General features: G+C 48.0%; 1 protein-coding gene across 3 annotated transcripts; it reads right to left on the minus strand.

Moving 5' to 3' along the window:
• Positions 1 to 257: 257 nt before the first annotated feature.
• On the minus strand, positions 258 to 20,367 carry LOC118508157 (probable cation-transporting ATPase 13A5). Of its 3 annotated transcripts, none has more exons than XM_036047699.1 (4): positions 20,064 to 20,367; positions 19,145 to 19,988; positions 16,103 to 17,654; positions 258 to 6,408 (listed from the first exon to the last, which is right to left on the minus strand). In XM_036047699.1, exons 3-4 carry the CDS (start codon positions 16,780 to 16,782, stop codon positions 2,874 to 2,876), a joined length of 4,215 nt encoding a protein of 1,404 aa, XP_035903592.1. In that variant the 5' UTR covers positions 16,783 to 17,654; positions 19,145 to 19,988; positions 20,064 to 20,367; the 3' UTR covers positions 258 to 2,873. The 3 variants fall into 3 exon arrangements, with proteins under 3 accessions (XP_035903592.1, XP_035903593.1, XP_035903591.1); XM_036047700.1 differs by having other exon boundaries at positions 16,103 to 16,415; positions 16,527 to 17,654; positions 19,145 to 20,367; XM_036047698.1 differs by having other exon boundaries at positions 19,145 to 20,367.
• Between the last annotated feature and the right edge of the window lie 406 nt (positions 20,368 to 20,773).

Genomic DNA, 20,773 nt, shown 5'->3' on the forward strand with positions numbered 1-20,773 from the left:
TTTCTCTTCTAGAACAAGACTTTGGGGACACTAATAGTGTTGTAGGACCCTTAAAATGCAATATAAACATTACAGAAAACAAAGGATTCCACTCGGAGATCAGATCATTAGATCTATGAGACAATCCCTCAAATTAAGCACCTATGAAAAATATGGGTTCGTCACCGATCGAACACACCTGTGCTCAGCAACTGCCAATATTTTTCTTAGTTTTGTAATGCAAACCTAATGCTTGTAATAAAATTGAAGACGCCCCCTTTCATAGTTACACATTGTAGAATCGATTTATTTCATTAAATTCAACCCCGGCTACATGTTTTGTTTGCATATATTTACACACACCCACAGGACACCCACACACACACATACACGCTCACACCAAATCCTTCCCACCATTTGCGTGTGTGCATGTGTGCGTGTGGTTGTGTTTGTGTCCTTCCTTTTTCGTCTCGCTATCGCAGGCTACCTTCCTTCGGCATCGTTTATAGCACCGTCACAAAGAGTACACGCCGCCGCGGTTTCCTCTAAAAACTAAACTGTTTCTCGCTTTTTCTTTAACAATCGTTTGCACGTATGTCATACACACATGCAGGCGCAGCGGCATTCGTAGGGTTTGAAAAGTTTTTTAAAAAACTTTTTCACAATCAAAATGCGTATCTCTCTCTCTAGCTCGGTTTTATCGTGTACACCATTGATGAAACGATTTTGAACCGAATTCATGCTACATGGTACAACTTTTCGTGTTTTTTCTCCTTCATCGCTCCATACGCTTGGTAGAAGCGGTTGTCAAATTAATTTAACTAGGTTCTACTCGTTTTAGTTTTGTGTGTAGCACTCCTCCAATACTTAGGTCTCATATGTGCTGCACACGGGGCGGTTCTGTTTAAATATAGTTTATGAGTTTAACATACTTTTTCAACTAAAATCCCTTTCACTCCCTTTCTCCCTTCCGTTCGCCGCCCTGGCTCTTTGAGGTGTATTTAAGTAAAGAAATACAGTAAGAAAGGTGCCAAGCAGGGCCAGCTAAAACTAGCATTTTGTGTTTAAATAGAAGTGGCAATGCAACTGCTTTTCATCGTCTACCTTGCAGTAGCATGATGCTGTGGTTGTGGTCCGTCTTGCGATGCCACACATCCCGTCCGATCATCCCTGTGTTTCTACCAGGCCGTAAGTGCTTATGTTAACATCCTTTCCTTAACGATCTACACATCCCACAGGACAACCGTCCTTTCACCGTAAGTAGATTAACCTTCTTTTCCTTGTTTTTTTGTTTCTTGCGCCCTTCAAACCCTTTCCTTGTAACATTCATTTGGTATTTTCTTGGCACGATCTTTAAGACCGACCACAACGGATTCCTAAACGTCCTGCTCTTTGAGTTATCGTTGAGTTTGCGCTTTTATTAATCTGTCAGCATATCGCCCTACGCTTCGCGCGAGACCTCACCCATCGATCGTTATCATTGCACAAGATTTGTGAGAATATCAGTAGTAGTAGTGGTAGGTAGTAGTTAGTGATGGTGTTTGTGTGCCACAGAAAATCAGCAACCGGAACCTGTGTGTTCGCCTCTCCTTGTGTTGTGTTTAGTAAATAGGTATTAACGATAGAACGTTTTAGAATATGTTTTAGCGCAGTAAATCTAACGAATAGAGGTTTTCTTTGTCCCTGTTGTGAAAATGAATCCCACTACGCACTAAAGAATTTTGCGCACACAAGCAAGCGCCGCAACAATCACGCAGCTTTTTCTTTACAAATTTCAAATTAAGGTGTGCGAGTGTGTGCGCTATTTTCCAGCTTGCGAAACAAGCAGACACATCACTAGATTAGAAAAGGGGAAAGAGTATGATCGTCCTTCTATCTAGTTTTAGGCGTGAGAGCTTCCTGCCGCCTTCCAGCTAGCTATTTTGGACAGGACAGGAAATATTTCTGCCATTTTCTACTGTTCCAACCCGCAACTACTACTACAAAAAAAAAAACCCCCGCGCGTGTGCATTTTCCGTCCACAACACAACTACTACAAAATACAGACGGAGGAAAACGCGGACTCTCGCAACTAAATCGTTCCGTCCCCTACCTACCTACGTAATCCCATGTGCTCGCTATTTTTTCTTTTGTAAAACGTATTACAAATTGCTAGCCGACCATCTTTGTCCCTCTATACCGCCGCAAACACTCTCGAATGATGCTGATATATATATGTATATGTATGTGTATGTTGTTGTTGATCAATACGCGCTTGTTTTTTGACTTTGTATAATATATATATATCTACACAGCTTCCTGTCCGCACAACGAAGGCCTTGGCCTCGGGGAATAACCCCCCGAACGAATGTGTGCTTCACAAAACAAATAAATGTATAAGTGTTTGTGTGTGTCGGTGTCGGTGCGAGACATATCCTTTTCTCGGACTTCGTCTCAAGACGTATCATCAAAGATGGATCGATCCTTCCCTTCGCCGGTGGTGGTGGTTAATGGTACACGCTCACATTCACATTATTGTCTTTCAATATCGTAACGCGGGGATGTATTGCCCTGGAGTAGCAGCAGCATTCCATCTCATTTCCAACATCAACCGTGGGGATGATACAACCACACGTAAAAGCAATGCACAATATCACACAAACGGTATATCAACAATTTAGCAGGTTCGTTCAACTCTTTGCAGGCATAGGGTTCGGTCAAGCAGCTCCTAGCTACACACCGGGCCGTGCAATGTTGGGCCGTGGTATCCGGTGGTGCTACCGCACCTTCGCTTCCCTGTTGTAGTAGCCCACCGCCTTCCAGTGGCATACGACCGCAACCACCACACCCAGCCACAGCAGCCGCGCCGCCATTTCGAGTGCCGACGACGCGACACTGTCAGCAGAAAGGTGGCGTCAGTAATCGTACTTTTCGCTCGACCATCCGAACACGGTTTTAAAGTCGCTCGGCGAGTGGATATCGCGCTGGAAGCTTTGCTGTATCTGTAAGTACTTGCGGCGCGATTTCGCCACATTGTGCCACCGGTAGCGCAACCGTTTGAAGGCAATCTCGTCCACAATCACGTGCTCGATGAACAGCGACAGCAGGAAATTGATCAACCCGTACGCTACCAGGTACAGCCGGAACCGTAACTCGCCCTCCGGTGGCATCACAAGCTCGAACTGTTCCGCAATCCACGCGGGCGGATATACGGTCAGCACAACCGCAATGGCCGCATTCACCACAATGCTAATGATGAAGCCATAGTTCGAGAAGATCGACTTCCGGTACGGTGCACCCTTGGAGAAGACGATCGCCAGTATAAGATACTGATAGCAGGAGATCGCAAAGATGGTGTAGTTTTCGAAGCAGCCGTGATCGTTCAGCTCCCGGTCGGAGGTGTAGTTGAACGGTTCGAACCACGGCTGAGCCTGCACATGATACCAACCGGCCAGCTGTATGCCGATCGCCACGATCATGTGCAGTGCGAGCGAAAGCAGCGGCGCAAGCGATATTAGCGAGTTCGACGGTGTTTGCTTCACCAGCGGCCCATCGTAGGAGGAGGTTTTGCCGAAGAAGAATGCCACGATCGAGATGATGAACAGATCGATGTACAGGTACTGCCAATCGGTGAGGTTCGAATCGATCGAGTAAAGGATCACAACCGAGGCGAACTGCACGAGCGAGTATGCCGCCATAAACTTGAAGATTCCGAACGAGGTGACCAACGCAGCACGGCCCTCCTTGATCACGTTCGGCACGCACGCAATGGTTGGATTTTTCGACGTGAAAGGCGAAGCAACGGATGATTCCGCTTCCGACAGTGATATCCCCGTATGGGCCGCCTTCAACGCACCGCAATCGTTCGCCCCATCACCACACATCGCTACGTAGTAGCCAATGTTTTGCAACCCCGTTATCAGGTGCTGCTTCTGGTCCGGGGACATGCGGGCAAACACCGTTCCGAACGAAGTTATCGTCGGCACCAGCTCCGGGAAGTGTTCGTTAATGATTGCCCACGTTTTGCCGGTAAGCGCGAACCGGAACGAGCTGGAGCCGGCCGTTCCTTTTCCACCGAGCGTTCCACCACCATTGACCACCTTAATACCGTCGTGCTGGTCCGGTGGTTCGATCATGATCCGGTGCGAATGGTGATCCTTCTGGTCGAAGTTGGTGCTGAGCTGGGTCGAGATGGTGCAGGTGTCGATCGAACTGCTGATACTGTTCGATTCCGTCATGAGGGCGTAGTTGCCGTTTTCCTTCACCCGGTGGTGCATGACCGGACCGTCCGGTTTACCATCCGCCGGCATCTGGTCGTTGTCGTTAATGATATCGGACTGGGTAAGCTGTGGCTGGCCGGTAATATCGTACGATAGAAAGTACCGATCCGGGTTCGCCTTGTCCGCGTGGGCTGTCACCGTGACGAGGTTCTGCCCCGGCAGGATCATCCCACAGTCGTGCGCGACGCTGGCCGCCGTGAGCAGATTATCACCGGTCACCATTACCGACCGTATGTTGGCTGCGTTCAGACTTTCGATCACCTCTTCCGTGTCCGCCTTGAGTCGGTTCTCCAAAATTACGAAGCCGAGAAATTCTAGCTCGCACTCAACCTTTTCGCGCGCAATTTTCTGTACCTTCGGGTAGTTTAGCTTCTTGTCCAGCTGCTTGTACGCGATCGCAATGATCCGGTAGCCCTGCTGCGCGTAGAAACCGAGCTTCGATTGGAAATCTTCCGGGATGCTCTCTGGCCGACAGAGCGAGCTAATCATCTCGGGCGATCCTTTCACGTACACGTTGAAGTGATTGTCGGACACCTTGCGCGTGACCACCGACATCCGTTGCAGTGCGCTCGTGAAGGAAAACTCGCGCACAATACCGATATCGTTGGAGTTGTCGTACGCCACGTCCAGCTCGAGGTTTAGCTCATCGCGCGAATCACCGCGCGGTGGCTTCACAATCGTCGGGAACAGCATGTCGTACTTGGTCTCGTCCGACACATTCGCCTCCTCCAGAATCCAGCCCGTCGATTCGAATATTTTCAAATCGAGCGGATCGCCCCGCATCTCCCCGTTTACGAACGTAATCGAATGGCACGTCACCATGCCGAACAGCAGATGGTCGCTCATCGGCAACCGGGCAATGTCCTTGAGCGGTATCTGAAAGCTGTTGGTCGAATCCTTCGGCAGCACACCCCACATATCGAGCCCGTCCTCCGTCAGCGTTCCCGTCTTGTCGAAGCACACGCAATCGATGCTGCCGGACACGTTGATAGCGCGCGGCGAGATGCAGTAGATGTTGCTCCGCTTCAAACGCTTCTGCGCGTACATGCGTCCAACGGTCATCGCCGCCGGCAGTGCCGGCGGAACAGCGATCGTGATCAGATCCAACGATTCCACAATAATCTTAACCGCTCCGATGCTGCGGCTGATCTTCGTGTACAGCGTGTACACAAAGCCACAGAACGCCACCACACCGAGCACGGTAATGAACTTGTACGAATCCTTCTCGAACTTGTAGTCGACCGGCGGTGGATAAAGAATCGACCGGATCAATCCACCCTTTGCCGTGATGTTGCCCGTGTTCAGCACCTTCACCAGCACCTTCTCGCTGCCAATGTAACGCGTCTGGATGACCCGTGTCCCGCAGAACAGTGTGTGGCGCGCGTGCTCCTTCCGATTGTAGATCAAATCACGCTTCAGCGGCAACGGTGTCTTCGTCACGGGCACACTCTCCCCGGTGAGCATCGATTCGTCGAGAATGCAATTGCCGGACAGCAGCACCGCATCGCACTGCATCGTGCAACCGGTGGCCGGAATTTCCAGCACATCGCCCGGCACCAAAAAGCGCGTTTCGATCGTTTCCGACTCCATCGTGTCGCGCACCACCATGGCCGTATCCGTGCTCTTGACCGTCGAGTACAGTGCGCGCTGATTGCGCTGCGTCTGTATGATCGACACGGTAATGCCGAAGCCGCTCATCAGTATAATAACCACCGCGTAGTAGTAGTACTCGTAGAAGAACCACAGTACCACCGAGAAGATCTGAAACACGTAGAACGGATTGAGCACCTCGAGAAACAGCAGCGTGAGGACGCTGCGCAGCGGGATGAAGATTTCGTTACTTCCGTAGATTAGCCGCCGGATGCTTTGCTCGTACTTCGAAAGCCCTTTCGTGTGGTGGATGAGCACGCTCGGCACCTCCACGTCCAGACCTTGCAGCTTGATGAACCGCTTGCTCAGGTCACACCAGATATACCGGAGCTTTTTGCAGCAAAAGTAGCGCATAGTGCTCGCATGTTCGAACCGTCCACCGCTTCGATGGTACGCCACCTGGAAGGGGTCGAGCGAGCGAAAGAATCCGACATAGTCGGCAACTCCATTCTGCGTCAGTTCCTTGATCACGTTGCGTGCGTTGGAGGTGGTCGGTTTCTTCTTTTCGTCCAGAATTTCGCTACAATGAACAGTGATACAGAACAGAACGGAGGGATTAGTTTCGTACACCAGGCAGACAAGGGAGTATAACAAAGTAACTTCCGCTAACGCTTCTAACTAGATCATTACATTGGATTAACTAGATTTTAAATATATTGGAATCGCTCGTCAAAGAAACCTCGTCAAAGAAAGGGCCGAGATTCGCCAACAAATAATCCCTTCTAAATCAATGCTCATATCTTTGCGCCTTTAATTGATTTGCCCTGTTGAAAGTTTCAATCCCTAGCACACGCCTTTTTCTGGGTCGTCCAGAACTGCGGCGGCCGGCGACTATCAATCAGCGTGTGGGGGTTTAGCACAGCGGAATTTCAACCCTCATCCATTTCTATCGTAGTCGTCCTGCCCCAATTCGCCCTCTCACTCTCTCTCTCACCGCGCCGTCCGAAACGTTCAAACAAATAAACTCTAATTAAGATTGAACACATCGGAAGGACGCGCGTTGCGAGCGAGTTGGTTGGTCGACTCCTCTCTCTCTTGCACATCAATTTCGTGCTCGGCTTTGGACGTTCGACCGAGATCCGAGATTGGGGGGTTGGAGAAGACCCGGGATGACGCCATACATTTTTTCCGCGGTCCGAATCAACCCACATGAACTGCATAATGAACTGGGCAAGACGCTCGGTAGAGCCGGTTCCCGAACGGGCCTCTATAACCAATATAAACTTCTTCTTTTTTTCCTGCCCTTTTTCCTGCCCCTTTTTTTCCTGTTTGATGCGCATTCTTTCGAGCCTGCTTTTGGCGAAACGTTCCATTTTATTGCTTTGTAAGGAATCCCTGCTTTTCTTGTCGTTCGGTCCATCAGCTACCACGTGGCCTTGTGAGCGGCGGCGTGGGTTTATTTTATTCCTTAGTTTGCCGATTACACAAAAACCGGCCAACTAATCCTTAGCGTTTTTGGGTCAGCAGATCCTCGAAAAGGGATATTCGACGGCATGAAATTAATATCGCTTATTTGAATTGGTCCAACGATGGTTTCGTTGCTGAGAGAAAACGGAGACCACCAACCAGCTGTCGCCGTTTACACTGAAAACTGCATCGCACAAATAGCGTCTCAAAATAGAATGACTTTTGTAAATCATTTTCCGTGAATTTGAATCTTAAATCCAAAACCGTTCATTCAACTTTCCATTGCTTTGCTTGGGTGGAGCATAGCATAAGCTTCCACTGGAAGCGCTTTACTCAGTTTAATTGAAACCCTCACCAACGACTCGCGATTCATTCACCAAACTCACACACAAGACTGGGGAGTGTGACTGAACCCGTAACGCAAAACCATGAGTTGTTTACACTACACAAGTCAATTGTTTTATTACGACCCATGCGAAGCTTGCAAAAGATTACGGCAGCCCACCACCGCATCGTACTGAAAACAGTTTCAATTATGTGTCAACTGTTGCTGTCGCCTCTTGCTTGCCGCCCATTAGATCATTTCAATTGGACCGCGCTAGCATAATGACAATTGTTCAGCACAAAATGATTATGCATGCTGCTCCTCCTCCTCCTGCGAATGCTTTCGCGTAACACGTGTCGTTAGAAAATTATACAATCAAGGCAAGGAGTAGAGGCCAAGCGATACGATTCGAGCTATCGAGCGAGATGGTAAGGGCTGAAGTTGGATTGGCTTTTACAATTGGAGTCGGGTTGATTACTATTAAGCAGCAAGGGTAGATGATAGACGTAAGGCAAGCTTCGTGAAGTAGGTCACTCATAAAATGGTTGACAACTACATGCATAATTTCAATACCGAAATTTTACAATGCCCTTCAGGTGCCTTCCATAAACCTAAACACGCACAACTGTGGTGATATTTTAAGCTATAAACTTCCATCTTGCTGACATTCGAGGCAATAATTTAGTAGATAATCTTCATGTATGCAGATGAAATCTTTAAGAGCATATTATTCTTAGAAAGAATCGATGCGATTTGGAATACTACACCTCCGAGAGGATTTAGTCCACCATTTCAGGCTTCCTTGGTCAAAATTTCGCAGGATCGTCAGTGTTGCGTACCAAGAAAAGGTCCAGGTGGGATTTGATATCCTGGTTGGCTCCACTGTCATGTACTTACTAACTTACTTATCAGGCGCTACAACCGCTTTGCGGTCTAGGCCTGCTGCAACAATCCACGATACCACAGTTTAGCGCCGTCGTCTGCCAATCCGTTATCCCGGCCGTTCTGGAGGACGCATCAACGCCATCACTCCATCCAAGTTTGGGCTTACCACGCCTCCTCTGTCCTTGTGGACGGCCTAGAAGGACTTTATGGGCTGGTTCGTCCGGTGTCATTCTTATGACGTGACCAGCCCACCGGAGCCTGGCGAGTCTAATTCTCTGCACGATGGTAAGATCATCGTACAGCTCGTGGAGTTCGTCGTTGTAGCGGCTCCTCCATTGTCCTTCCACACATACGGGGCCAAAAATCCTTCTGAGCATCTTCCTCTCGAACGCGGCTAAGAGGGCTTCGTCAGTCTTGGACAGAGTCCATGTCTCAGAGGCGTATGTGAGTACTGGGACTATAAATGTTCTGTATAGTCCCAGCTTCGTCTGTCGCGACAGGTATTTAGAGTGGAGTATGACCGGTTGGCAGCCAGCACCCGTGCGCGTAACTCAACATCAATGTTGTTGTCGGTGCTGACTTTTGACCCCAGATAGGTGAAGTTCTGGACGACTTCGAAAGTGCGGTCACCTATCTGTACATCACTCCTGCGTAAATCATTGTTTGTTAGCAGGGCCGCTGGTGGTGCCACTATCATTTTGATAAGCTTCTGCTACATAGGAGAGCCTCAAACCAATGATGTCTATGTCATCAGCGTATGCCAGGATCTGGATTGACTAATAGAAGATGGTCCCCGAAGTTTCCACCTCCGAGTCGCGGATGGCTCTCTCTAGCGCCAGGTTGAAGAAAGGAGACAGGCAAGCCCATCTCCCTGGCGCAAGCCCTTGGTGGTAGCAAAGGGCCCTGAGAGTTTTCCATCCACCTTCACCTGGCGTGTGATATTGGCCATTGTCATTCTTACAAGCCTGGTAAGCTTGGCCGGGATTCCAAAAGAGCTCATTTCGTGGTACAGTTTTACCCTGGCTATGCTGTCATATGCGGCTTTAAAATCAATGAAGAGAGGTGGAGCTGCTGCTCCAACATCTTCTCCAAGATTTGCCGCATCGTGAAGATCTGGCCACTGGTTGATTTTCCGTTTCGGAATCCTCACTGATAGTTTCCGACTATCTCTTCGACGAATGGTTCATGTCGATCTTGTAAGCTTAGGGAGAAGATCTTGCAGGCGGTATTCAACACTGTCCTGCACACATCGGCTTAATCTCATGCCGTCCCTCCATATTAGATGAAAGCAACTGCATATCCATTGGACATGTCACATTAGCACCAGTCTTGACAAAGGGCACGTCTTCATTGAAACGCTTCAGCTAATCCGCTCTCACTAATAGGTTTAGTTCGTGCCCTTTCAACCACCTCATTTCGAACAGGCGAGGGCGTCCTAAAACACGAAGCTTAACGTGTTCAACGTGCACTTACATTGTTGGAACACCTTCAATGCGAAGGTTACACCGCGCCTCTGTCCACCCACCAGCGATCGTGACACCTGCTGCAACGGCACAAAGGCTGCGGTGAGCCGTCATCCTTCGATTTCGCGCCCGATACTGCACACGTTTCTAGCGCTACGCTTTATTGATATTGATGATCTTCGACGTGGCACACGTGTGATTCCACCAACCCCCTTGTTGGCCACCGATCGCACCCGGGTGTGGCGGGTGTATGCAAAAGCACCGCTCAGAGTAAGTCATTGTTCGATTACTCTACTGTTCTCTTCTGTTAGTTCCAACGCTAAGCAACATCTGTGTGTGTGTGTGGAAACCCCCCGAGGTGTAGTATAATTGTGTCACTTATGCTTATTCTAGGGCTTTTTCGCAAAACCCCTTAGGGTGGTGGGTGGTGTGTGTCATATGTTTACTTGCTTAATGATAACACACACACACTCACACTTTGTACGGTAGGGATGTCTTTGTGTAGCGCTCCTTTTACACCGCGAGGTCGTTATACATTCGGCACGATAGGAACGCAACGACGTCTCAGACAGCGAAAGGTAGTGGGCTGAAGGCGAGCGGATGTTATTTGAGCGTGAGATTGCTGAGGGCAGATAAGGGAAAGCCCATCAGGTTTATGGGATGACGATTGGCGTTTAATAAATTGCCCGCTTTATGGGCTAGATTAATCCGAAAATTGACCCCAAGTCTGTATTAGAGATTTTCTAACTTTTTTCAAATAAAAAAACTTAAGAGTTTTATCTTCCATTTGGCCATATGTCTCATACTTGATACTTTCTAGAGCACTACAGCTTTATCACTACACATCACCAATTTGCTCGCAAACAGACCGGCAACCCCACCACCACAATCACAGTTTATCAACTTTTTCCCCATTTCCTCACAGTGTTGCAATTGCATTTCCGGCCATTTAGTTTGTCCAACCCCATCGTACAGCGTGACGGCGGCCTGTCAGCCGCTGCTCGCCCTGTGCCGTTGGCAGCTTGTTATCGCCGTGCTTCAAGAAATAGAAGACTGGGAGGAAACAACACCTGCCAACGCTGATTGCATTTGCAAACAGGGCACCGTTTTGTTATGCAAATGCTTCAAGCTTCTAAAAGATAAGTGAGATAAATCACTTCTGCAATCTCGTGCTTCACTTTCACCACTGTACGCAACGCTCAGTTATGGTATGTAAAGGTCAATACCGTACCGAAGACAAGTAGAATCGAGCGATTCCGATTCAATCAATGAACACATTCCCCGATTGGATTACCTTCATTGATAATCAACGTCAGGCGAATAACCTACTTAACGAAACCGGAATGTGTTATAACCCGCAGGCTTATCGTAAAACGAGGGGAAGAAGCTGGCTTCTTTATTACACTATCTTCCTCACCTAGACATTTCTTAAGAATTTCCCGTTCGTTCGTCTTTCTGTGTACACGCGAAAGATAACAGGCACATTTGTGTCCCCATAGTCATCGAGTCGGTCGGACGCTTAGTCATAGCAGAGTGTGTGCGCACTTGGGGCTGCATGGTTACAAGTATCATCCTACCTGCAAAAGTCAGTTACAACTCACGAAGGGGTACAACAAAAGTAGACCTTTGTAAAAAAACGGTCTACAACGAGTACGCCCGCAAGGTCGTGTATCGTTAACACGAAGGAAACATCATCTCTACTGTTGCATTTTTTATTCAGCAAAGGAAGACCCTTACTCAAGCAAAGCAATCGATGGTTGTGGGGATTTCCCGACAAAAAAAAAGAAGATTTTATGGGCAATCTCGTCTTCAGCTGTGGGAATGAGGGTACGAGGGGGATGAATCAGAGAGATCATTTAACATTTCCTTCAGTGGCGCTATTTCAGTGTGCGTAAAGAAGCCACTTAAGCAAACGGTGATGAAATTGCAATACATTTTGGTACGACATTCTTTATGTCAGGGTTCGACAATCGTTTGCTTCGTTCCCAAAAAAACAGATACAAAATTCGGCTAAAGTCTAAATAGATGCACCCCCGAGTGGAGACCCGTGAGTGGACGGGCACTCATTTTTGCAACTGAGTTACCTTAAATTTAGGTAAAAGTTTAGCAAAAATGTGAAAAATTGTTGTAATAATAATTTATTTAATTTTTTTAATCATGAAGAACCTGGCCTGGCCGTTTTGCTAATAATAATAATTCATAATAAATATATATAATAAATAAATAAATAATTATAGCAAAAAGTCTGAAACAAATAATCTTTTGCGTAACTCAGTTGCAAAAAAAGTATAATACAAGACCTCATTTTCTAGATGCATCAGCCAAGACCAAGAGCCACAGGTTAAGCTATACTTGTCCATCAACACATATGGCATTCTACCTTATTGCGCGACTTAGTCGAGATTTTAATTGAGGTCTGGAATCATGCTGAGTCACGCAATACCGTTTAAGCCGTTAAAGTCCAATCAGAAGAATTGCACGATAATAAAAGTTATCAAGATTGTTCGTTGTTTAACTGGGTGATACTCATTAAAAGAAAAATATAGGCTTTAAATGTGTAATGTCAAAATTCGAGAATGTTGTTGAGCCATGTAAGCAGCAAAAAAAAAATAAGTCAATATAATGATAGAAATGACAACAAGTGATTTCCAGTATAATTGAGCACATGTTTGTACCACTACTGCTTGCAATTTTCCCCGGTCCAATGCGTGTGGTCTCGGCAAACGTCGTGCGTACCGTAGTTAATTTGTAGTAAACGATCGTTAGAATCCCCCCATCCCCGTCCATCCTTCGAGACGGACACGCACACAGTACAACTATCGTCTATGCTCGACATTGGCCATCAAATCAGATTAGACCTTATCGACAAGTCGACGCGCGCCAAACGATAGAGAGAACCAATGAAATCGACAATACACGCGAGTGCTAACCGTGGCGGTGGGATGCAAGAGATTTTATTGTTTTCTCGCGGCAAAGAGGCGCGATAACTATTATTATCACACCACAGACCGCCATCAATATTGGAATGGAGTTGGCCACCACCATCACACACGCACACACAAAAACCATCCCATTGACCGCGAGTATGTTCGCATTTTATTGCAACCGATCTCGTTTATGTTAGCCCGCCCGTAAAGCACAGAGTACTTCCTAGTACCTTCCAAAAACTTTGATACGCACCATCACACATTCGCCCTGCGAGAGGCACTGGTTGTTATGCGTCGCAGTAATATTGTCACACGGGGTTTGATTGATTGGCCTGCGCGTCGGAGGTACTAATCTCACCCAATTTTTCATGCCCCCTACAATTGCGGGGGGCTTACAAGCAATTTTACAACTGTAATAGGTGTAAGAGGGCTTTGCAAACCTGTACAGAAGATAATGTGGGACCGGATGGAGGACGGAGAAGCTGGCGAGCAAAGTTTTGGAACGACGCAATGCAATCCGGGAATGTGAGTGTCGCTCGGTACACAGATAAGATTGGTTGCGTTGAAATGTGAAGTCCACAAGAATTAGCACGGATAATTGATCGGTAAGTGCCGTCAGGGGTGCTCAACTTTTTTTAGGCTTTCATCTGCGTGATTCGAGTCATGCAAAACACACGAAGGAATTGTGATTTATTATTAAACATCACCAGGAAACCCTGCACAAGCTACAAAACTGGACCTCTTTGGCCAACGGTACCTCGCAATAATAGCCGAACGCTCGTGGCTGGTTTACGCTGCAACACTGCAAAAGTGAACGGAACGTATATTCGCAACATGTGGCCATGGCCACACAGCCTTGTTGCCTTGAGAGCCCTCGATGTTGTTCTGGCCGCTTTCCTTAACCCCCGATTGCCAAACATTAATTGCACGTGCACCTATGTGTCTGTGTGCGTGTGGCACTATTTCTTGGTATTTTCTTTTTCTCCCAACCTCTTCGGCCGAATGGGGAAGGGGAAGTCCAGTTTGCGTCATAATAAAGGCTGATCTAAAGGCGACTCACAACATCAACATCACATTCCTGGCGAGAATCATTAACTTCCTCTAGCCGCGCACCGTTCGTCTCGTGCTTCGTTTTACGCGTGCGACCACCAATCGGCCGGAAGTTTGTGTCGTAAAGGATGCGAAAAGAAGCGCAAAAACAAAAAAAAAGCGAGACCAACCGAAAAGCGGGACCAAATTTAATATCATTCCCGAAACAGGGAACGGAAGAACGATTCCCCCGTCCCTGTGGATGGAGAGGTAGCGAGTGAGAGGTGACGAAAACAATTTTTCAATCTACTAACACCGGCGTGTCCGGGGTTCGCGCGACCAGTCGGTTGGTCCGCTGTCCGTTTATCATCTCCACGCCAAAAGGTTAAGAGTGCTGTGTGTGGGTTTACCATATTTACGCAATCCTTTAATCCATCATTAGGCAAAGCGTAACCGGCTGGATATTACCCGGCTATTCGGTCGACCGGGTATCAAGCATTCCGGCTGTGCTGCTGTTCGACGCGCAACCGGACGAGACTGGAAAGCTAAACCGCGTCACGGTCGAACTTCTGCTGCATGTTTGGGACATCGTAAAAGGAAGAGCGAGCGACCGGCAACAAAAGTTCCCTTTAGCCATCTTCAGCAAAGACATCCATCTTCTTTGGCAGTGGGGCTGCTGCTGTTGTGACTTGCCATCGTTCTTGGGCAAAAGTTCAGCTCGAGTGGGTTTTTTTGCGCGTCTCACACATTGGTATGCAGAAGCTGTCGATCGGGAAGTTTTGTTTGCTGTCGATCTCGTGTTGCCGAGAGTCATAAGCAACAATTAACCGGTTTTTTGCGTTTCGCCATCATCGCCAAAGGTTTTTATGTGTTTGCCTTTTTTTCTTAGTAACCGAACAACCACCAAACATATCCGGCATTTGCATTGGATAACATTGTTGCCTATAAATTAACTTCATTGACATCAACCAGCACTTAAGCTGAGCGGAGAACGAAAACGTGTTGCGTTTAACAGCAGTTTAGCGATAAAACACGGAATGCATTCATCGTCATATTGTTTGCTCAAGTGTACACCACAAACCAAATATTATAGGAGGTATGCATGTAGCGTTTCTATTTTTATCTTGAAATGTTGTATAATTGAGTGAAGCTTGTAAACTGGTTTATATCCATTTAGACTAAGATTATAACTTTAAGACTAAGATGATGAGGATAATGTCTCTCGATAAGAGTCAAGAGACCTAATGAAGTTTTAGCAGGTACGTGGTCTGACCCCATATAGTATGCAATATAACAGCTCAACCATGTTGCTAAAATTGTTGATAAGTTTTTACAGAGCCTCGTGCCCTGACTTGCCGGGATTGATTGATTGACGCATAAGAGGAGCTCACAATAATCAATTCATTTCCAGTCCTGGTTTACTTCACGTGTGACCTACTTCCTCTCGCACACGGTGAAGAGGTTTCCATCAATTTGGCATAGAGTCCATTTGGGTCCCTAACTGCTGTATATAGTCTCAGCTTTGTCCTTCGCGGCAGGTGTTTTCACTACTACAGGTCAGATACGGCCCGTGTCCTCGAATGCTCTTTGAGAAATTAAAACAAAAAACCATTTTCACCATCAATGCAACAACGCAACCTTCGCCGAAACCGAAACACGGAATCACAGCAATTGTATTATCCGCTCCCCCACATGCCAAACTATTATCGTGTGAAAATCCCCGGCACTATTCGTTCCACTGTTTAGATATAATTCATATCAACCCAGCTACACACCCTTCACTCCATCCATTTCCATAAATTGCTGTGCTTTAATGAAGCATGCAACAGCACAAACTGAAGGTATCTCACCTATTGCCGTTAACTTCACCGCAAAACACTCCACCACTGAAAACCCAAACCTTCACAACACACATCACCCCGGCGCAGAGAGCTTTATGGATCATTCAATGCCAGTTTTCCTCTACTTTAAATAATTCTAAGTGGCCATGTAAAGCCACAGACACACACACACACACGCAATGAAGAAGGTTCTTCCGTTCCCTGTGCACTTGACTCGCTGCACGAGAAAGCGCAGCTCTAGTTTGATAACGATCATTAGGTACGGTTGCATCGTTCGCGCGCCCTTGACGAATTAGCATAGAACAATGAGAGAACGGTCTTGCGGCGCGCGTCTTACCTGATAACATCACCGCTGAGCGTTATGACGTCCTTCACGTAGTACAGATCGTGCTTCCGCTGGTACGCTTCGTGGATCAGCACCTTGTCCGCCCGCTCGAGCGAACATTCCCGGTGCGTCGCTAGCAGCAACCAATGGCGCCGCCAGTGCATCACCAGCCGCAGGATGCCGAACGTGAGCAGGAACCCCACGTAGCACAGGAACGTTTTGCGCAGGCATCGCTCGTACCCGGTGATAAACATCTGGTCCTCCTCGCCATCGTTCAGGATGTCGTGCACGGACGCCTGCAGACCGGACTCCTGCAACAGCTCCGCTAAAGTAGACACAGCGTCAGGATGCGACTTTTCTTGCTCGATATCGTACCGGTGTGCCCGGTGATGGTGGTGGTGCTGGTGGTTCGGTGCTTGGAAAAGCATGAACTTACGCGCTTTCTTGATCTGTACTGCCGCCGGTCCGTCATCTTCTTCGGCTTCCGGTACATTATTCGCAACAACACACGTCGGTACCGCCGCCCGATCGGTCTCGTCTGCTTCGATACGCGCGGCAGCAGGATCATCACCGGGATGATGGCGATCGTCGGTAAGCGCCGTGTCCAGCTGGACATCGAACGTCGATCCTGCTGCCGAACCCGAAGCCGAGCACCGATCGGCCGGGGCCGATCCTTCCGTCAGCGGCATCATGTAGCTTACACCCGGTCAGGGAGGTTTCACCCGCGTGACACTCCGGCGCGCAATCAGACTGACGACTGAGGCACGGTGCCGGTGCTCGGTCAGTGCAAGCACGCCGCCAACGATGCCTTCAACGACTGCCGGCACGCAATCGGTGGCTGCCGCGGCACAGCGACGCGCTTCTACAACGACCACCACCGCAATCACCGTGGCAATGGTAATGATGGTGGTGGTGGTGTTCCTGGTGCCCCGCGTTGGTGTGCGTGAGCAACTTGATGCGCTCGCGGGCGCGAAATGGGGGGTGGGAGGTTGCTGGCACACAACACAACAATCGTTTCTTCAGAAGGTGGACCCGCGCTGGTGTGCTGGTGTCGGTGGTGCTGGGCGTACGCCGCACTCTTATTATGCTATATCGGTTGGCGGTGTTGGTAGCAATGATCGTTTTGCGCTGATGATGATGACGATAAGCTGCGGGCGCACGCAGAAGGACGGGATAGGAACGGCGGAGGCGGCGGCTGCTGCTGGTCGGCGCTTATCAGCTGCGCGACAATGATGATGAATACGAGGGACGCGTATCTATGCTATCTCAGCACAAAGATGTCACTCTCCGGCACGGCAGTACAGATCGCGCACATGGTCCCACGAAGCCACTCAGACCGTTGCGATGACGACGACGACGGGACGACGACAGACACGCTTTGGCGGGTAAATCGATAGCTGCTTCCAATACTTTTTTTCTAGATTTAGATGTTGCACTTGAAGCGAGTGTTGTACTTCCTTTTAGGAGGACAGAATTGGCGGCTCGCGTTAGACTGACGCTGGCACGATGATCTCGAACATTGAACTGACTTACGCTCGCATGAGACGGTTGGCTGGTTTGTACCCTGCACACAGTGGAAGAAAGAAATAAACAAATGAAGGCTAATGAATGACTGCTACCGAAGACAGCTGACTAGACACACAGGGCAACACCTTGCACACCCCGACCCCGGTCGTTGCCGTCTAATCGCATCTGCCACGTACCTAATGACCCAACGCTAGGATTGGGCCCTTCAGAATTAAATTCGTAGCGTTTTTGCTAGGTTGTGCGTAACTTATCTTAGATAAAATAAAATACGGCAACGAGCCTTCATAGTAAATTTTTAAAATATTATGAAAAAAAATTAAAACTAATTATTTACATAACACTGGTAAATCGCCAATCATTTCAATGCGACAAAAAACATGAAACTTTTGATAAGAAAAGAAGTTTTGTAACAAAAAGCATATTCCCGCAGCTGTTTCAGTGACTCACTGTTGGCTTCTGGAACGCATATTTCATGTTTCATAGCTTGCAAGCAAAGTTGATAATGAATAATTACTCAAACAAACGAGAACCGAAGCAAAAAAAAAAGGAGGCCCGTATCAACAGATAGTATGCAGTCATCACTTTTTGACTGCAATTGACCATCCGCCGATCATCCGTGAACGATGAACGATGTAATGTGCAATGGAATGTTGCCAAACATATTATTCCGTTCGTTTATTTTTCACAAGCTGGGGCAAGGGACAGCGCTGCAGCTCCCTTCCAAGATCAAGTAGTACCTGCAGTAGTAGCAAAACCACCGACACGCCGAATGCAGAGTGCAGTGGCAGAGCTCTCTCCTTTCGATTATGTAACCCCAACTGACGACAGCATGTGATTGGATCCTCCCCCCCCCCTCCCAAAAAACTGGTCGTCAATCGTTAATTGACGTTTAGGGGCGATAAAAAATTTATTTCTAATTGAATTATTGATACTCCATCATCCATCAGGCTGAGTCGTGAGATAAGCGGCACCAGTACGATTATTTTTTTTGCATCATGTTCTTCGCAGAGAAAGATGCGTGTAAAAATGTTCTAGAAAGACAACCGGAACAGCTGTCCCGCCACATCTACCCTGTATCCAAACGATGCGGAGCTGAGGAGCTGCTTTATCGCACTAAGCGACCAAAAGATAAGCCACACAAATCGCGCTTCCTTCTACGAGTTTTAGCAGGCGTTTTTGTACGCGCGCTGCTCGTCCTCGTGTCGACCATATGGCCGGTGGGAAATGTGTGTCATAAATCCGGCGGTTGCGCAAGGGAATGCCCACCCGATAAGGGAAGCAATCGACCGGGTATGACGCAGAGTGGACCGTTTATGGAAATTGACCCCATCCAAAACCGTCTCGCACTAGCCTAGCCTCGCAAGGTGGCGCAATACCAATAAAAATCAACCCCCGGCATCGGCAGTACACGGCGAGCTAGAAAAATCAATGTTTTCCTTTGACGAAAACTTAGGAGACGGTACAACACACGCTTGACCTAAAATGACAAGAAAAATGGCTTAATACTGAAATCATACCGAAACGCACCTTTTTGTCTTGGAGGGTTTCCCTGTTTTTTTGCAGTCCGTCCCGTGCAGCCGACCAGAGCGTTAGGGAAGCAGGAATGAGCTCGACGGGCAGTTGGGTGGCTGGCTGGCTGGCTGGCTAGCTGATGGCACTTCCTGATTTTCCGTACGGATCGATAAAAACGTGTGCTCACGCGCCGCCTCCTCGATGCTTCTCGTCCGCGTTGCTGTATGTTTGTGTATGTGTCTGTGTGTGTTTTGATATGTGGGAAGCCACGGAATATCCTTCGAGAGCGTTGTTGTTTGGTAACTGATGTTGGAGCAAAATCAATCGACGACGATGCAATTTCTCTTTAAAGCCCAGTAGGCAGCCTTGTACCGGCGAGCATGCAGAGCTATGGTTGTGTGAGGAGGGATGTACGTGTGGTTTTGGGAGGTCGAAAATGTCAGCTTTCTTTGATGAATTCTGCCGCTTGTATCAACTCTTGTCAGTCACACAAAAACCGTACACGGGAAGGCAGGTATTTTGTATGACGCCAAGGGACTGCGGCATGCAGTATGGTCGTTTTGTGTGACACGTCGCAAATAAAGATGCTAAATTGTGTTGCGAACTACATCAGCTACATCCTCCGACGGCTAGCGATCGGCCGGACCTACGCACCAACCAGACGAGGCACGAATTTTCTCCTTTTTCGGCGTTGCTTAGTTTCCTTTCACCGCTTTCGCTTCGCGCTCCCTACTGGCACCGATTGGCAAGGGACGGAACCGGACATAGCAGCCGGAGCAATGATCCGGATGCGGGAAGCGATTACACCGACTGGCGCTCCTCTTAGTCACTGCTACGGCGAACCACACGGAGGACTGACCTTCGGGATTATCGGCAAACGAGAAAACCTCACTTAGTCACACATGAAAAAACGCGCTAGCACTTGGCAACCTACTCTCACACACACACACGGTACTTCCGGTTCGCTGTGACATGAATTTCGCACACACTGGTTGACAATCTGCCCCTGCCTTAACTTTTACGGTACGGTGTTAACCACAGCAAACACACACACACGCAGGCACCCGCGAGCCCGAAATTGCACTAAAGCCCCACGAGGCACACCACCGTCAGCGAAACGTACGAGAACGCGATGCTGCAAAACTTGTGACAGACTTTTTCACCGCAGCCTGTTTCCTGACCGAAAATGATCTTATTTTCGTGCACTTTTTCTCTCCGCACCAGCCTGGCAAGAACTTAACTCCTCAAGCCGAAGAAATAAACGCACCGATCCGAAGCGAGCCGAATGTCGAAACGATGCAGGTTCGAATTTTGACACAGTGTGGTTTTCGAAACATGTTTGAAATATTTCAAGCGTGCGTGCCACGATGGTCACGTGGCGAAGAACGAGTTTAAAATAGATTTAATCGACCGAAATATGCACGCGTCTGTTCTGATTTACAATTTAAAACCATTTAAGAACATCTTCATCCAGCTGGAATTAGTTATGGCAGCTTATAAAGCACGGAATACACCCACAGATGTTGAATGCTAGGGGCCGCTGTTGCATTCGAACTATAACTATGGGTGGAAATCGAAAACTATCGACTTCTTTTCTGAACCTATATTCAGTCAGTAACAAAAATATGTAGAAAAAATCAAACT

This window comes from Anopheles stephensi, chromosome 2 (assembly GCF_013141755.1).
Source record: "Anopheles stephensi strain Indian chromosome 2, UCI_ANSTEP_V1.0, whole genome shotgun sequence".
NCBI lineage: Eukaryota > Metazoa > Arthropoda > Insecta > Diptera > Culicidae > Anopheles > Anopheles stephensi.

What these genes read in the sequence shown, in the direction of transcription:
- LOC118508157 (XM_036047699.1), bottom strand. Translation starts at nt 16,782, where the DNA reads ATGATGCCGCTGACGGAAGGATCGGCCCCGGCCGATCGGTGCTCGGCT. An exon ending in CTCAGCGGTGATGTTATCAG is followed by an intron (nt 6,409 to 16,102) that starts GTAAGACGCGCG and finishes TGTTCATTGTAG; the next exon opens with CGAAATTCTGGACGAAAAGA.